General features: G+C 38.4%; 1 protein-coding gene across 2 annotated transcripts in view; it reads right to left on the reverse strand.

The window, feature by feature from the left end:
• The window catches only part of ESF1 (ESF1 nucleolar pre-rRNA processing protein homolog), a 37,846-nt gene that overhangs the window by 8,611 nt on the left and 10,224 nt on the right, over positions 1 to 19,011 (reverse strand). For both annotated transcript variants that reach the window (XM_080408509.1, XM_080408508.1), the window contains exons 9-11: positions 11,719 to 11,880; positions 3,598 to 3,719; positions 2,151 to 2,241 (exon numbers count right to left, since the gene is read on the reverse strand). In XM_080408509.1, the coding sequence (XP_080264635.1) occupies positions 2,151 to 2,241; positions 3,598 to 3,719; positions 11,719 to 11,880 (375 nt within the window). The remainder of the gene's footprint in view (positions 1 to 2,150; positions 2,242 to 3,597; positions 3,720 to 11,718; positions 11,881 to 19,011) is intronic.

Here is a 19,011-nt window from a genome sequence, read left to right on the forward strand (position 1 = left end):
AGAATCACTGCCTGCTTTACAGTTTTCAAAAACAAAGACAAACCTGATGAATACACACTCAAGTAGACTTCCCATAATTTCTAGTTTTCAAATTTGTGCGGCCTTTTGTCTAACAGCTTCTTACACTCTTTCAGTTGCCTAAGCTTGACAAAAACTTAATTTATACAAGACCCATACACACTATGGTCAACAAGTGAATCCAGCAAGGGAGCAAATACACCACTGCAAAACCCTAACAGTACTACTGCGTCCTCCCAGTTTCTGCACTGGTCCACCTGAGTCATGAGCATATCCAAAAGTCACATGCTTTTTCAGCATAATCTAAGATCATCTGACAGTCAGTTTAAGGGACAAATTTCAATTTTTCAGGGGAATTGTGGAAGGCTTATGAAAAATTACAGTCATTCAAGTTGTATACTCTCTGTACCCTAGATAGAAAATTGGCAGAGTTACAGCCTAGTTCAAAGAAGATTGCAACCCATTTTCCCCAACTGGATAAGCTAGCTGTGCTTAAAAGCAACCCCAGCTATGAGCCAGGCTGTTCTGGGTAAACTTGGTGAAAGCCAGACAAAATTGTGCTGTGTAATCATTGTTAAAATGTCAACTGGCTTGCAGCCAGCCACTGTACTCTCCCTTTAAAACCTCTGCAGGGCTAGCCACATTCTGTTTTTCTCCTGTTTCTCAGTAGATTATCAGTAATCTTGCAGAAAAAAGCTTCACTTTCTTAACCTTTATGTCTATTATACTATGCTCAAAGACTCCAGGAACACTAAAAGCCTATCCTCCAGACAAGAATCTGCAGATGAGACTGTTCTCTGCTGAGCCCCTCCATGACACAAAGAACTTCTTATATAATGCAGAAGAAAACATTATTTCAGAGATTTTACATAGAACGTTGAAACATCCATTATTAATATGAGAGTACTTACACGATCTTGTTATTGAAGAAAAATTAAAAAAGGGGTGGAAGGAATGGCATCTTTACAGTGAGTTCTGAAAAAAAACTATATACAACTTGCCAGGATAGCATGGCAGAAAACAGCACTGCATGACACCTTAAATTGCACTATTTCCTGTAAAACATGGGTAGGACTTACCCTACTGTTTGGTACTTCCGACACATATAAGCACAGTAAGACACAAAGTCGTCTAGGTTTTGCTTTTGAATTATTTATTTTCTCCTAATACAAACTTCAAACCACCAGGACAGAAGAAGCCTATGCTGACTGGTATCAAATTAACATTAATGTATTCTGTTTAAATGGAACTTCAATCTGCACTGCTATATTGAAAGAAAACCCAATGAAAACAACAGACTGGTAATATTTGTAAATCTGTTGCTACCTTTTTTGTGTTTGTTTGCTTGCTTTCTTTCTTCTCCCCCCCCCCTTTTTTTTTTCTTCTTTTAATATACAATAGCATGGAACACCCTTAGGTTTAGGCTCCCAAAAGCACGGAAAGCCAGCTCACTTTAAGCCTTACACTTACTGATTATCCCTACCTTAGGATTTTAACCAGTAAAATCACACTCAAAATAAATTTACTATTACCACAGCAAAAGCTAACTTAAACATCAGACTAAAAAGCTTGTAAAAAAAGTATCCTAAAAATCTAAACTGGACAAGTTATTTCCTAAAATACTACATTTTACTGTTTGGGCTTCTAGGTAGCCAGAGTACACTAGTAAAACCATGTATGAGTGTAACAGAAAAGAAATTTGATTTCTTCTGAAAGACAACTTTGTTTATGATGCAAAAACATCTGACATTTTTGCAACGGACGCAAACTTCACAGGGACCCATATATATCTGGCTCCTCCTATATAAAAGGAAACAGGCTTCAAAGGCAATCAGGTTCTTTTCTTTGGAATATTTAGGGGTGCAGATGGTCAGTTTGTTTTTAACAGCCATCCCCAGAATTTGGCTACATAAAGTTTTCTGGTGAAAGCTAAAAGAACAATGTTCCCTACCATTCCACACACCACAATATGCATAATTTCACAAGCACAGCAGCTGCAAATGGCACCTATGGAAATGGCACGTAGTTTATTTCATTCTGAACATGCTATTTCTGCATTTACTCTATCCCAACTTGTTTTGAAAGCTCATCATTCATTATTCATATTCCAGTGGTCACCTGTCTTGACCCACCTGTTTTCTCAAGTTCTTCAGCAAAATATGGATCATTGAGATCAACATCAGATGGAAGCTCGTCTTCACTCTGTTCTCTCTCAGCGGTAGCCTGTAACAAAGTACAAACATTACTTCAATCAACATATATACTACTTAAGTTTCACTGCAATTAGATGTTCCTTTTGTTGGTAACTATGAAGATGAAAACTGAAATACTGTATGCTGAACATCATAAAACTACAATACACTAAAAATAGCTAGTAAAGACAAATCAACAATTTAAAAATCTGTTTCACAGACTGAAAGCTTTTTATGTACCTGAAGAAGGGCTACTTGTATATTCCAAGAATCTTTATTAGATGTACCCACTAACTGTGATGCACTACCTAACCATACCAGCACATTACAGGATCACAGCATTGTTATGTCCTTACTTTACGTTCCACAAAAGCTCTACTTACTTGAGCAAGGAGCTTCATTTTCGCTCCAAAAGTCAAAAAGACTGACTTCGGATTTAAAAGAAAGTATGTTATTACTGGAAGTACTCTGTTGTACACCTTGCCCCTTGACTCAAATTTATCAGACTAAACAAGAATACTATGCTAGCAAAAGTTGCTCTACTACCTAACTGTGCTACTTACTCTATTCAGAGCACTCATTTTCTGTAAGGTTTAGGAAGTTACTCAGCACATGCCAGTTAAAACTAACTGGAATGCACAGTGTAACTCGAGCCACAGAGATTGCTCTTAAAAACATTCTTCTGCAACACGAATTACACTCAGAGTAATTTAAGAATTTAGGGAAGCTAGATTCTGTATGCTACATGTTTGGTTTTTTTCTAGCAGATGCACAAACATTTAATTTATCTGCCTATTTCTGCACATTACCGCCACAGGAGTCAGTTACTTCACAATTACCTTCTGCGTGTGGAAAGATGAAGCAGCAGCAATTTTCACATTCCTATAGGACCATTTTGTTATTCACACAGAACTATTTACCAAATTCTCTTGCAATTTGAAATTTGAATAGTTCTTTGTGGCTATCAGTTCTTTGACGTTACACTTTTGGGAAACAAGTTTGTATCATTTTAGGCCAAAAATTCCCCAAATAACAGTTACCATAACAACTCTGAACTGATATGTGTAAAGGAGCAAAAAGACCCTTCCTAATGCATTCAAAAATGTAAATTAAAAACCAAACGCTGTTATGAGTCATTTATCTTCAAAGCAAGAGGCAGATAAAACAAATTTTGTGTAAGCATACATATGATCAGTAGTATCCTGCATATCCTTTTGCTCTAAGATTGATGAGGCACTCTCGGTCTCTCCAGATGAGTGACCACTGCATATTCTAACCTTAAAACAGTACTGGAAGCTATCCAACTTTTTTAGCTTACCTAAACCAAACAATAACAGCAACTTAGGAAAACAAACAACTCCCCTCAAGTGGCCAATGCAAACATTACCTTTCTCTTTTTTTTTAGAATTCTTTTTTCTTTCTTCTTCTCTAGATATTTTTGCCATGGAGTTAGGTTATCCTTTCCTTCTAACCTGTTTTTGACCATTTCTTCAGCAGTTTCTTTAAGGCCTAAACCAAAAAAAAGTATAAGTTAAAGAAATTATACGAATCTGATTGGTTTTTAAAAAATTAACTGTTTCCTCCTTTGTAAAATAATAATCTAGTTTTTCTTTAATGAGTCTGTGAAAACAACAAATATTGCTTAAAACAACATCTTTATAAATAAGATCACTTTACAGGATGTGTTTTTCCAAATGACACATTCCTTCAGTATATACAACACTCAGAAGAAGAGCTTGCTCATGTGATAATCTGGTTCCCAAGACTCCTGCTATTCCTCAGAAAGGTCTCCCCTCCAGACATTAGACTGTGTAATCTATAGATGTCACTTTTTGAGGATGAGTAACACAATAAATAATAAAAAAAAAAACAACAACAACAGACATATACAGAGCCCTTATATTTAATGTACCTTCCTATACTTAGTTAAGATTCACAAAACCACTTTGAATACAGTCCAGTCATTCCCATTTTTTGTGCACGGCAAAACAAAGTACAAAAGATGAAGTGACTTGACAACAATTCTGAAATGTTAAATCACTATCAGAATAATATAGGGTCATCTCACAGCTGGCTTAGCTGGTGCTATCCATTTCACACAGATTATCTGTTGTTGCTCTATCAGTATGCCTTGCTCACGTGATAAAAGTTGCTATATTTAGCATCTCCATTGCTGAAACACTGCCTCTGTAATACTACTATAACAATGGTGCGGTATCTCTGATGGCCAGTGTATTTTTCATCCATCATTGTAAAAGAGAACAATAAGCTATTCTTTGAATAAATTAAAACTAAAAATAAATCTACAGCTAGAAAGCACAGAAAAACATAAATAAAAAACCCCAATAATTTCTTGCATTATGTACTAATGTCATGATATGCATTAAGTTAAAATAGGCAAGCTATTTTCAAGTCATCTGGCCTTTTAAAGCTACTTAGTACCAGTCTGCTTTAACAACAGAAAACCATGTAAAATTAAAACCAGCACATACCCAGCACAACAGTAAACCTAGATTCAGAGTCAATGCTTAAGGTAAATAGCCTTTTTAAAAAAAATAAATAAAAAATTTGTTAACAAGAAGCAGATTAAGAGCACAGTCTACTTGAAAGGTATCAGTCTCTCAAAGAAACAAACAAAATCTGAAATGTTTTCTGTTATCACAGATTACCAGCTCATACTGTAATAACTCAAGAACAAAACAAAACAAAAGCCAGCAGCAAGAGAAATAAACCATCCTCTTACTTACTTAGCACACCAAGTTACCTAAAGTAATTTTTATACTTAGCAGCTATGTGAACTGAAAGATTGAAGGAGGAGAGTACCATTCTCTCACCAGATTCAGTGAGAAACAGTAACTATCAGACCATTAGCTCAGATCTGCACCTCTTCCATACCCTTTTGTTGTGAGCATGGTGTAAGAGAAGCCCTCAACTTTCTGGTTCTGACCTATCAAGAGCTGGGAAAGTGGCTACGTTTCTGAAGGAAGTTTCCTCTTTACTTTCAGAGCATGACAGTTTTCTGAGGGTCCTAGAAAAGTAAACCTCATAGAAGTGCAATATATCTGGCTCTACATGATTCTCACATAACAGGATCAGACAAGTAAGTCTGGATATGCCAATTAGGTTTACATTAAATTCCATAATTTAGCACAGACTGCCACAGTTACAATGCCTAGCATTTAAAGCTGCATGCACAAATATATCGTAACTTTCAATTTAGCCTTTTTGCAAATATGCATTCTGAGTTTATCACATGATCCCATTTTACCTTTTCCAGAGTATCTTAACCATTTGACCTGTAGATTGCGAACACGTAACTACTCAATATTTTGTGATACTGTTTACACAGCAAAATTACCAAACAGAATTGAACCCTTCTCTAGAAACAGAATGGAGTTTTCTATATTATGTATCATTACAGTATTCAATGGTACAAAACATCACCTTAAAAAAGAATCCATTAAGTAACTGGAGCATCCCTATTTGACATCTAGAATATTTAAATCCAGAATAAGTACTTTATTTAAAAGCAATCTTCACTTTTTGGTGAAAAATTCCATATGCTTCAGGAATGCTTTTTCAAAAAGTCTTCATATCACACAGCACTTGGATGTTATGAGAACAAATACTGATTTCAGATGCAGCCTATACACTTTCAGCTTCTTCTTCACAAGATGGACACTTGCAAAAGCAAAATTTCACCACGCAAAGAGATTTACTGACTTGCCTTGCAACACACTGGAGCAGAATTCAGTGGCAGAAAGACAGAATCCACTTCCCTGGCAGGAGGCAACAGCCTGAGCAATGAAGTATTTTTCTCCTACCTGCAATTCCTTGTTTCATTCACTACACTGTTTTTTTTTTAACTTCTGTAACAAATGAGTCAGACATCCTATAGTTAACATCCTCTTTTATGGCATGACTGATGGGATCTTGGGAGCGTGTAGGAATCATGTGTCTCCTTCCCCCTCCAAGTCTGATGTTTGCTGTCTCTTCCCCAATTCTACTTGTTCTAATTGTCTCTCTTCAGCATCCCCTTCTTACCATCCCAGTCCAGCTCTCACCTAACCAAATCCTACTCTCCCATCCCTCATACCAGTTTTATTGCTTGGAAATTATACTTGGACCTCCCCAGATGCCCTAGCCTAGATCCCCTTCTTTCTCCCAACTCCCAGGTTTCTCAGTTGGCCAGTCCCCACTCCTCAACATTCCTTCCAGCTCTCCTCAGTAAAAAGGAGCTGAAAACAGAGTTCATCATGGAAAAAATGGGCAGCTTTCAAGGACAGTTCTACCAGTCCTCAGAAAATCAGGCAGAACATTTTTCTGAAAAACTGCAAACACCAATTCCTGTTCTTGCGCTTGTCAACACTCCAAAAATAATTCAAAGGCTGGGGAGCTGGTTACAACATGTCTGAAACACAAAGTGTGGACAAGATCTAAAATCATACTAAACTATGCCTTTTAGGAAGAAAAAAGTAGAGAAAAAAATATGAAGTGTCCTTCCACTATCCTGTGAAGAAGCCAGGATTAACAGTAAGTGGCAAACTGTTACAACCACAAAAACTGGGTACTAAACCAGCAAATAAGTGCAGAGCCACGATAAAGGAAGGATATTGTATAGGTTCACTAAAAACGTGCCGCTAAGAAACCCTCTGTATTCATACAACAAAACCAAATATTTAGTTATTTCCAACTGTACACCTCTTCATCTCCAAACAAAAGCAGAGTCATCAGCTTCCCAGAAACTGAACTACTATTACTTTGCATATTGTTTTGCATACTTTTGTGGAAAAAATTACTGGCCAGGTAGCAACCTTGCAGATTCTCTTTGAAGACAGTAAATACTGAATTAAAAAAAATACATGTCACATCTCCAGAAAAAAAAGAAAAAAAAAAGAAAAAAAAAAGACCCAAAATCGCAAAGGGGGTTACAAGATTTCTGATTTATTTGCCTGGAAAATGGAATCATTTGATCCATCTGGCACAGAAGGACTTGGAGGAAAATACAGCCCTTTCTTGTGGTATTTGGCAGTCTCATGAAAGGCATTAGAGTTTCTCCACAGATTAGAATGGCTTAGGAACTACTGTCCAGACCACTTCCCGAGAAGAAGAGAGTATTTAAGTGGTCAAAAGGCTTTTGATTGCAGAAGGGGAAAGGAATTGTCTACTTTAGGTGGAATTATTAACTGGCCATAGAAAAGGCTAATTTATGCCCTTATTGATATCATATTTTTTTAGACTAAATCAATCATACTAATTGTATTTAATCTTCACAAATAGGGACCAAGAAAAGGGGAAAAGGGTCATCTATGAGCATACAACTAAATCATACCTGAGCTAAAGGATTAGAAGTGTGATAAATACTACAACAAACCCAAGTATACTGCTTCTCTGACTGGTGGGAGAGTGGGGGAGGGTAAGCAGGGCAGAATTTTTGCTTCTCTACACACTTAGTTTTGAAAACTTTTGGAAGTTTTAACAGCATGCAATGTCACAATTATTGGAAGCTAAGAGGATACTTCTTTGTTCTCAGGAAATCTAAATGAGCAAATTCATCTTGCACATCATGTCTTACCAGAAAAAAGAATTAACTTGTTGCAGGTAGCTAAAAGGAATAGCAGACAAATATTCTGATAACATTAGAATTCGTCACCCCTGAAGATAAGACATCTTAAGACAGTTTTCCTAACATACTGCTAACTGCCTGAAAAGAAAACATGACACTTAGCAGCTGTCAAGTGCTAAGAACTACAGTGCCGAGCCCCTGCACAGCTGAGTACACACTGCTTCGTGGTGCGAGAGGTAAGACTGCTTCAGTCAGAGGACACACTAAGCAATGATACGGATTCGAGATATATATTCCATATGAGCATTTTTGTGCTCCATATAGTCTGTAACAACATACAGTTGGGGTTTACTATGCACTTTACAGAGACATGATTGCCTGCTATTCTGCTTCTGATGAAAACAGGTTTTATACTTTCCTTTAAACCTAGCTAAATATTTACATCTCATTCGTCCCAAAGGAAGAATATTTAAGTCCAATGAAAAAAAAACCAACGAAAAAAACTGTATGAAAGACTGGCTGAATATCATCAAGAAAGGCAGTTGTGGTCTTCTCCCTCTTCACCTTCTAAAGGGAGCTTTGGGAGTTGGATAAGGATGCGTAGTAATTGTTGCTCAAATCAGATATGATTAAGAAAACAGATGGATGCTTAAATATAACACTGATTTTGTGCCTAAAAGAAACAGACCAAAGAGAGTTGGAACGACAGCTAATTTATTTTTGCTGGCACCATGGTTTATTTAAAACTATTATGATTCAAGAATAACTGAATCATTCACAAAGTATGCTTTCTATAACCATGTGTAAATATTTGTGCCAAAACTAAAAATTTCAAATTAATTCAGTTCTCTGCCTTTCAATTGAAAAACTTCCTACATTTAACTGTTGTAACTCTCTGTATATGAGACATTTGGGCAGGAAAAAGACTTTGCAGTAAGTCAAGCAGATTAAGGCATAGCCTGATAATAAAAATATTTCAACAGACATAAACCAGTTCCGAAAAAATTAAGGAGTCTTAAGAGATTATAAAAGAGCCTATTTTTTAATTCCCAGAATGCTCCCACTGAACATAATTAAATTGTTTTGGAACTTAAATAAGCACATTTCTTCAAGAAAAAAAATAACAATTAATGCACTTCTCTCCTGTAGGAAAGCACAGCCTCAGCTGTGTATATATTGCCAGAGCTATAAACTACTGTTCAGCATGTGATGACTTGGGGAAAAAAAAAAAAAAAAAAAAAGAGAGAGAGAGAGAAAAAATATTAAAATCTCCCTTTCAGGTATACAGGACCTCCTCTCCAAATGGTGCCTGAAATCAGGAACAGCTAAAGTGTTCCCATACATTAGACTCAAAAACAAAGTTATGACACTGGTCTTCGCTTTTAGTACTTGTGTTTTGGGCAAAACTGTATTTCAGGGACTAATAGCTAGTAGTGGTTTGACTGACCTCATGGAGGTGAACAGTCTAACTAGCAAAGGCAAGTGAACACTTCTATGATTTCCAGAACCTCTGCTCTTTGATAATATTCTAACTTTTTCAGGGTAAGAAATGAGGAAGCAGTAACATATACTGCAAAGTCATAGTTGCTAAACTGACATCAAATACTATACCAATGTCAACTTCTTTGTGCACACGTTCATATTCAACTCATCATTACATGAACAAATCTGACCCAGCGCACAGACATTCAACTGACTCTAGACAAAGGCAGTCATATTTATCAGGATAGGGGTTTTTTTTTTGTTTGTTTGGGTGTTTTTTTTTTCCATCCCTCCCTCAAAAGAGACGAAGATATATCAAAAGTCCTAAGAGTACCACAAGAAGGTGCAGTAAAGGTGTTAGACCAGATGTAATATGGAACAAAACTGATTTTCTAAAGTCAAGTTCTATTGTAAAAAACCACGGAGCCCGTGTATTAGGGAACTGGATTCCATCTCTACTACAGTTCCTGAATTTTCATATAATATACTTTTAACATTTAAGGCACAGTTTTGAGAGGCAGAACCTTTCAGAAAACTTGCTCTCCCTGTGTAATAGACTAAAGAGTTTCCTTCAGTCTCTCTTGAAACAACTTCCCATCTCCTCCAACGAACAGTTTGCTCTAGGTGCCTATGTCACGACATTACGTTGCTTAGACCTTTTTAATTTACAGGACTTCATTCATACAATTTGCAAGATTCTTCAGAAGACAGACTGTATAACACCCCCTACCCCCAGCCATGTTTTCCAAACCAACACAACAAGCAGGAGCTTTTCTAACATTTAAACAATGCCTAGCCTATATAAATACAGAACACATTCCTAGTAGCAAGTGTTTTGACTGTGGTTTCCACCTCCAGTCTGAAAGGTGGCAACAACAAATCTCAGTGACAAATCTTACAATAGCTACTTATGTATGAGAACTTACTTGCCTTGAACGCGCAGTGGCACAACGATTAAAGCTGCTAAGCCAGCAACATCATGAATGCAAATACTGACACACTGTGGGCAGATGAAGTAGAGCACGACGACACAGCTGTGTTAGCAAGCACTCGTCCTGTTGTGTACATAGATGCTTTCTCTAGTAAGTTTTGGGAGAATTCATGCCAGAAATGATTGCAATTATATAAGTACGACTGAAAACACAGAATTACTTTTAATGCCAGTGTATACTTCTGAATACAGATCTTATCAAGAACTAGGAATAAAACTATTCCATTCGGTTCTATCAATTTAAGTGAAGTAGTACAGACCAAAACAAAATTTAAAAAGCAAGCATTTATATTCAAGAGGAGTTATCTGAGTGATTCAGAATAATATTAGTGTAAATCATCTAAGTAGATATGCATTCCTAGCTGGAATTAACACATCAGCTGTGAAGGGGCTGGATTCTCGTATGTCTGTGGTCTCAGAATCTACAGTATTACAGATCAGGCTGTGTCCTTGCATAGCCTGCAGTCTGCACCTACTGAGCAAATAATAGCACCTTGCTGCCCCTAAAATGGTAATGTCACACTTCCCCATCTTTGGAATAAGTAATTCAACCCTCTGAGCATTCACCAAATACTTCCATTTGCCTATATGACTCGCTAACTCAGTGGAAAAGATCCAGATTATTTCTGCTTTTCCAGAGTAGTTCAGTCATTTTAGTAAACAAAATCAAGCATGCAAAAAGATACAGCAAGTGCCAGGGCTGGTACAGGCAGGCAGAATGAGCTCCAGGCCAGCATCAAGGAGAGGCCAGTGAAAACCTTCCCCTTCGTGGATGTGGCGAGTTTTGAAACCGACTCATTGCATCTCGGGGAAAACACACACCCATACACAAAACATAAACATCAATCTCAATGTCTTTCCATCATAAAGGAAAAAAACCTAGACGGTGGTTTTCAGATCTCAGGACTGAGTTCTTCTGGGATGCTATATGGTGGAGTTCTTTTATTAATTTCCAGATGAAAATCTGGATGTCACTGTCCCCAACTTTTCTTCCTGGTAGCTATTTTCTCCCACAGAGCAGTCTCACTGGAGGTCAGGCACCTCCATTCTCTGTTCCCCCAGATCTTCAGCATAATATATAACACAAGATTTTCAAACCATTCTCCTCCAATTTTATGCTGTTTCCAAATCATACTGGTTTTCATTTTTAAAAGTGTAGGTATGTTTTATGACTCTATGGCAAACACATGAATTCTATTCAAGAAAAACCTGTAAAGTGATAAATGAAAAAGCAAGAACAAAAAACCTGGCAAAAAAATAAGCTACAAAGAGAAGATTACAGCTGAAGAACTGAGTTCAGTCATATTATTTCTTCCATTTCCCCCACTGTAAACCATCTGGATCTCAATTTATGGGAAAAAAAGGTCAGTTTCTACTGCTATAAATCCAACACCTTACACTACACCCCTATTAGCAGGCCAATACCGCATGTTCTCCAAGTTACTGAAAGAAAAAAAAATAAAGTTTACCTGGAACCCATTTAATCTCCATTCCTATGTCCTTTTCTTCCTGTTTTTTCTCTTTTTCCTGGATGCTTTGCAAAAGTTCTCTGTACTTGGTAATTTGCTCTTCATCATCTTTTTGGCTTTTCCTGGGTTTCTCTTCTTCCATTTCATGAGCTACCTCACCACCTAGAAAGAGAGTAAACCTATCACAGCCTTCAAGAAAGTGACCAATTAAAGTTAATGTTTAGGAAACACACCTAAGGCACATACATTGTTTCTAAAAAACAATCTAAAATATTTTTATCTGTTATTCCCCCAAGGAATAACCAGTTTTAGAGCTCCTCCACTTAGATGAAATAAAAATAGCAAAACAAATAAGAAAATAAATAAATAAAGACAAAATAAAACTTATCCAGTGAAGGAAATCACTGATTGGACACCGAATCCTTTACTGTATTTTAAAATTATTTGTTTCAGAGTCCCTTACAGCAGAGTAGTACCTAAATCTCAAAAAATAGTTGTATAAAGCATTGTGAAAACAGAGTGCTACATTTTAACAAACAACCATGGCAAGATTCCACAACAGAGATAATTATTTAATGCCTTAATCTTCAGTGACTTTCTGAATTAACAAATGAAGCAAGATGGAAAGATGGGGTTTTTCTTCCTTTTCTTAGAAAAACACCATTACAATGTGACTTACAATAAGCTTTTAAACAAATGCTTTAGAAAGAGCAGGCTTTTAAGGCTTTAAAGATGCTTCAGCTCATTGAACTGTAGAAAACTAGGTTTGGTGCACACTCCTTTTTTTCAGTTTTCACTAGTTTAACGGTAAAGCTGTGCTTCCTACAGTACCAAGTTGCATGGGCTGCATAACCAATGTCTAGAAAAACAGATTGCAGCTGCAAGTTAAGACAGAGTGACCTCTGGTCCTTGGCTAAACTTAGGTGTGACACTCATCCACATCCATCACTGCAAGCAGCTGGGTGTTGGCTGGGAGCAGAAATCTTTACTGTTCATAGAATCATTTAGGTTGGAAAAACCTTTAAGATCATGAAGTCCAACCACTAGCCTAGCGCTGCCAAGTCCATCACTAAACACGTCCTTCAAATACCTCCAGGGATGGTGACTGAACTACCTCCCTGGGCAGCCCATTCCAATGCTTGACCACCCTTTCAGTGAAGAAATTTTTCCTAATATCCAATCTAAACTTTCCCTGGCACAACTCTAGGCTGTTTCCTCTCTTCCTATCACTTGTTACTTGGGAGAAGAGACCAACAAACACCTTCCTACAGCCTCCTTTCAAATAGTTATAGAGAACAATAAGGTCCCCCAAGTCCTCTCCAGGCCAACCCCCCCCCAGGTCCCTCAGCCGCCCCCCGTGAGCCTGGTGCCCCAGCCCCGTCCCCAGCCCCTGCCCGGCTCTGGACACGCTCCAGGCCCTCAGCGTCCCCCCTGCAGTGAGGGGCCTGAAACACCCCAGGGTGCGAGATGTGGCCCCACCAGTGCTGAGGGCCCTTCCCCGCCGGGCAGTTCCCAGCCCCTGCCCCAGCCTGCAGCTGCGGGGGGCTGGTGTGACCCTCGGGCAGGGCCCGGCACTGAGCCCTGTGGAACCTCACCCCATCGGCCCGGCCTGCCCAGACCCCCCTGCAGAGCCTCCTGCCCCCCAGCAGGTCAACACTCCCCCAGCCTGGTGGCAGCTGGGAACTTGCTGAGGGTGCGCTCGATCCCCTCCTCCAGATCGCCGATAAAGATATTAAACAGGACTGGCCCCAATACTGAGCCCTGGGGAACACCACTGGTGACCAGCCACCAGCGGGGTGTAACTCCACTACCACTCTTTGTGCTTAGCCATCCAGCCAGTTTTTTACCCAGTGAACATTACACCCATGCAAGCCAGGAGCAGCCAGTTTCTCCAGGAGAATGCTGTGGAAGATGGTGTCAAGAGCTTTAGTAAAGTCTAAGTAGACAACATCCACAGCCTTTCCCTCATCCACTAGGTGTGTCACCTTATCAAAGAGATCAGGTCTGCCAATCAAGACCTACCTTTCATAAACCCATGCTGGCTGGGCCTGATCCCCCAGTCGTCATGTATGTGTGCCGTGGGATGGCATTCAAGATCATCTGCTCCATAACCTCCCCTGGCACCAAGGTCAGGCTGCCAGGCCTGTAGTTCCCCAGATCCTCCTTCCAGCCCTTCCTGTAGATGGGTGCCACATTTGCTAACCTCCAGTCTTGTGGGCCCTCCCCAGTTAGCCAGGACAGCTGATATATGATTTAAAGTGGCTTGCTGAGCACTTCCGCCAGCTCTCTCAGCACCCTTGGGTGGATCTCATCCAGCCCCATAGACCTGCATGCGTCTGTGGTGTAGCAGGCTGCTGACTGTTTCCCTATGGGTACCCAGCCAGAACAACTGGTCTTACTATTAAGACTTCTGCAAAGAAGGCATTGAGTACCTCAGTCTTTTCCTCTTCCTTTGTCACTATGTCTCCCCCGACATCTAACAAAGGATGGGCATACTTTTGTTGCTAATGTATTTATAGAAAGGTCTTTTATGGCCTTTAACAGAAATAGCCAGATTAAGTTCTAGCTGGGCTTTGGCCTTTCTCATTTTCTCCTTGCATAACCTCACGCCATCCTTGCAGTCCTCCTGAGTTGCCTGCCCCTTCTTCCAAAGGTCATAAACTCTCCTTTTTTTCCTGAGTTCCAGCCAAAGGAACTGTTCAACCAGTCTGGTCTTCCTCACTGGCTTATTTTTTGGCACATGGGGACAGTTAACTGCAGCTGCTTTTCCATTTTCCTCATCAGAAGCTCAGAACTAAGAGGAAAGCATTTGCTCAGACAGACAGCAAAAGGCATTCTGTTGAGAAGACCAAGAAATAAAAGAAGCCATTTTGTTGTTTCTTCTTCCTGGTGGCATGTGGAATGGTAAGTAAACAGCTTCACTGGATGGGAACTGAAGAAATCCTTAAGCCAAGAAAGGCTCCCTTGAAACTGGATAAGCAAGGGGCTACCGATTTGTATTTACGACTGGTTTTGCTAGTTTTGATTGGAGAAATTTAGGCGGCAATGCATACTGTCATACTTCCTCATTTAGATACAACATGCATTTCTTTGGTCAAAACTAACAGTTTTAAAACAAATGTTCAACATCTCCTTCAAAAAAAACCCTTAAGGGCCTTTTCATTCTGTAAGCAAATAAAGAACACTTGACAACAGCTGCAAGAAAGTGAGCTGATTATGTTCTCAAAGTTTGTTCAGAGTTCAAATAACCTTGTCACTAGCTTTCAAGTATCACGCTGTATTGCACAACATGAGGAACCACTTTCTGATGGATATTAAGGCACTAATTCTTTCTGCCAATAGCTTGTTCAAAGACCTTTTGAACAAAATACACAAACAAAACAAAAACTTGCGGTGCATTAACAGCTGCAAGAAATACAATTAACCTGTGCAGGAAAACAAGGCGAAAGCTGATGAGTTTTAGAGTATAAAATACAAGTACATTCTTGCTGTTTTCAAAGAAGAGTAGTAGCAGAAGTGCTAAAAGAATTAAAAAGTTAAAATCCTGAAGCAGGTCAGAAACATGCCAACACAATCGTTTGTAGGGGGTTTTGTTTGTTTTTGAAAGCTGTAATTCATCAAAAAAAAAAAAAAAATGCAGAGGCTCAATATATTAAATTGCTAACTGGCTGTTGTGTTAGCTGAGACCACATTCCGGTAATTGCAGGGTTTTGAAGAGATCGTTTTCTTAGTTTAAGATTATCTTGCAATGGCTGAGTAGATGATTTATTTTTTTTAACTCAGCATCACAAACTGAAGAGTAGAAAAATTATAGCAGACACAACATTTGACAAGAGGTCTGCTGCAAAGCTGCATTTCTTTTAAAGATGGAAAGATAAAATTCCCCTTCATGATGTAACGGCACACCAGAAAATTCAGCTACTGATCTGCATGGCTATACCATAAAAATGCACTAAATGTCTCAATTCTATCCAGGGTAGTTACTCAGATACAAAAAACACCCTACAATGCATGCTGACCCCGAGAACGAAAAATAAAAAGCTCGACTCCAGAATTCAAGAGGCAAGGCTGAGGCAGGGGTTATTGCAGTGGACTACAGCATGAGATGACCTCAAGTCTTGAGCCAGAAAACAGGGACAAAGAAAACTTCAGGTTTTAACCCCACTCTCCCACATTCTCAGCCCTCTCTGAACAAGAAGTTGTGGAAATCCCATTAGCTCATCCAAATGATAATTAAAAAAAGAAAAAAATTAGAATTCAACATTATCAAAATAAGCTTATTCAAAGCATATCACAGTAGACTGTTTTTTGCAAGATATTTTTCAGGGAGAAGACAGATACTGGAACAAGAGCATGCAAACAGTAAATTAACAGCAAGCATTATGTTCTGGCTTTCTTTTTTTTTTTTCCAGGTCTGGGTAGCCTAACCCCTTGAGTGGTGTGCACTGGATGCAGTTTTTAAAACTCACTTTGCAAACCAGATGACCATAGCTGCTGCAACCTACGAACACCTGGCTGCACATGAGAGGTGACTGGGCATTGCTAGAACCAGGCCTCTCAGACAGCCAGGTGTAAGCCAAGATTACGTGCCTGCAATCAGAGGTGCCTCATGTCTAGATATCTCTGAGTAGGGACACACTGGCCTGCAAAAGCACACACACACACACGTTCTTCAGTTCTAATTTACTGGACACCTCCAACAGCTTGTTTGAACTTCCTAGAAGATGACCCTTGCTCCTAGTCTTCCAAGCACCTTTTTGGTTTTGTTTTTTTTTTAATTAAAAAATGAACACAACACAAAAGCTCCTGCAAACATGCATTGAAAAAGTATCCAACAACTGCATGCCTAAATTTCTGGTGCTTCACAGAAAGAAAACAACCAGGTTGTGTATCTGTTCAGTCCTATGAACTTCCACCCAGGCTTGGCTAAATCATAAACTGCTAGTTCCTCTTGCTAGTTTGTTTTGTTAGGAAGTATTTTAGCAATATGCCAAAACTAACCCAACAGAAAGGTTCTAAAAAGTCAGATGTCTGTTACTTTAGAAGAAGCAGTAATGCCTGAAAAGTGTCCAAAGTAGCTATACAGGAATAAGGGACAGAAGCTAACCCAAGTAATATCCTATTCAATGCATTTTATAAACACACATTGGATTCAGGGACAATATTAAATACTTGCATGCTCTACTTCCGTCACCTTCTACTTCTTAGCCTTCCATAATAGTTCTAGTATTATGTATATAGTATACTGTTCATTTTTAAGACAGCAAAGAGGTTGTACAGTCATGTGATAAAATGTTAAAGACGCATTTCAATTTATGTATGTAGTCACAGTTACTGCACCAAATAGTTTTTAAAATTGTAAAAATAATAACATTAATAAATGGTATGATTTTATTTAACATTAATCACTAAAAATAAGGTTTTCTTATATTAGCTTAGTAATAGATTATTAATATTAGATTATTTTTAAAAAGTAAAACTCCCCCAGCAACCCCTCCTTCCCAATAACTACATTTCCTTTCTCTGCACTTGTGCACCTCTGGCATGGTGCAACAGCACAAAACAAAATATCTACTGTCTTTGTAGAGTCTTGTATTGGAAGCCCAATGCCACAAGAGAACATGTTCCCTGCTCAGACTCCTACTGTGGAGACCAGGGCTCTACACAGAGTTCCCTACAAGCCTGTCCATGTTCAAGAAGTGTTTGGACAACTCAACATAAATGGTTTAACTTTTAGATTGCCCTGTGTGGAGTTGAGACTTGACTCAGTGATCCTTGTGGGTCTCCTCCAGCTCAGGATATTCTAGGATTATACCATCAAGAATTGCTAACTAGAAATACACTGAAAAAAATATTTTGTCATATAGTCTGTTCAGGTATTCTGCGTAGTGGTGCAAAGCAGAACAGCAGAAAAGACACTGCTCTTCCAAAGATAAAAAACCAGCACAGAAGCAGCTTAGGCATAACCCACAACACTCAATTTGAACTACTATTTAAAATGCCACACACTAAGTCACTGGTGCTCACAGTCAAATTAAAAATTATGGGCTGGATTTGATGCACACCACAAACACTTCCTAACTAGAACAAATGCATCCAAGTAACAGAAAATTCAGAAACAATGTAAAGGAGATACTTTGTGCTATGAACCACAACATACAAGGTCACTGCACTACTTAACACTACAAAACTGTTGTATAATAGTAATACTAACATTCACAACACATATTTTAATTTGAAAAAAATCCATAAAAACCAGATTAGAACAGGCCAACAAAACCCTGTTTATAAATAAAACATTTTAATATGTTAAAAAAAAATAGGAATAAAAGTCCAGGACATTTTTTTCCTTCTTATCACACTCCTACATTTCCATTCAAGCAGCTGACATTGATTCTTCCCATTTGCGCATAGCGCCACATAATTCTGCTGGATGGAATCCTGCTTTGTATCACATAACTGAATGGATAAAAGGTCAGTAACATGCTGAAGACATGTCAATGTAACTCTATTCATAACTTACTTTTGAAACCATCATCAGAATCTAGACATTTCCAGGTTTAGAATTTATTAGTGTGCTAAGATTATTTAAGGTCAATTTCTCTTCCTTCCCAGCAATGGAAGGTTACTTTTGAAAATTTCTGAAGTGTTGCTCACTTATAGATGTCTGCTTCCATCACCACCCTATTACAGACGCTATTCTTTAAGACAGTTAGTCTTGTACATAATAGAAGATGGAATTGCTTTCCTCTGCATCTACTGTTCCCATTTAGATGCTTTACTAAGCTTTACTAGAGAAACTAAAGCTCACAGAGGTGCAGTTTTTAAGTGCATTTTTATGTAAGATGAGAAACAAATGGACATTAACCCTGCCAAGATATTGCCAAGCTGAGTTTGCTGCCAGAATATTTCCCAACTCTATAACCAGAAAAACCTGTAATGTTCTTTTGCATGCTCCAAAGTCATCTCTGATTGCAACAACATGCTTTAATGTAGTATAAATCAATTTTAACATCTGTTTGAAAGACCTGATTAAGGCTTAATTAAATTTTCTTTGCCTTGTAATTTAGGCTATATATATTATTAATCAAAAGCAGACTGAATTTTAGAGTGAAAACAAGCAAGGTAATTCAGGAATTTACATGTCAGTGCATCGTACACAAAAGATCTATGTACCTTATGAAGTTAGATGACATTCTCTTTATATTCTTAAGTAGTACATGAATCAAAAAGCATTTGAAAGATGTTACTGTTACTACTACACTCCATGGTTCCTATAAACATCTTCTGCTG

This window comes from Falco punctatus (assembly GCF_963210335.1).
Source record: "Falco punctatus genome assembly, chromosome: 12".
Taxonomy (NCBI): domain Eukaryota; kingdom Metazoa; phylum Chordata; class Aves; order Falconiformes; family Falconidae; genus Falco; species Falco punctatus.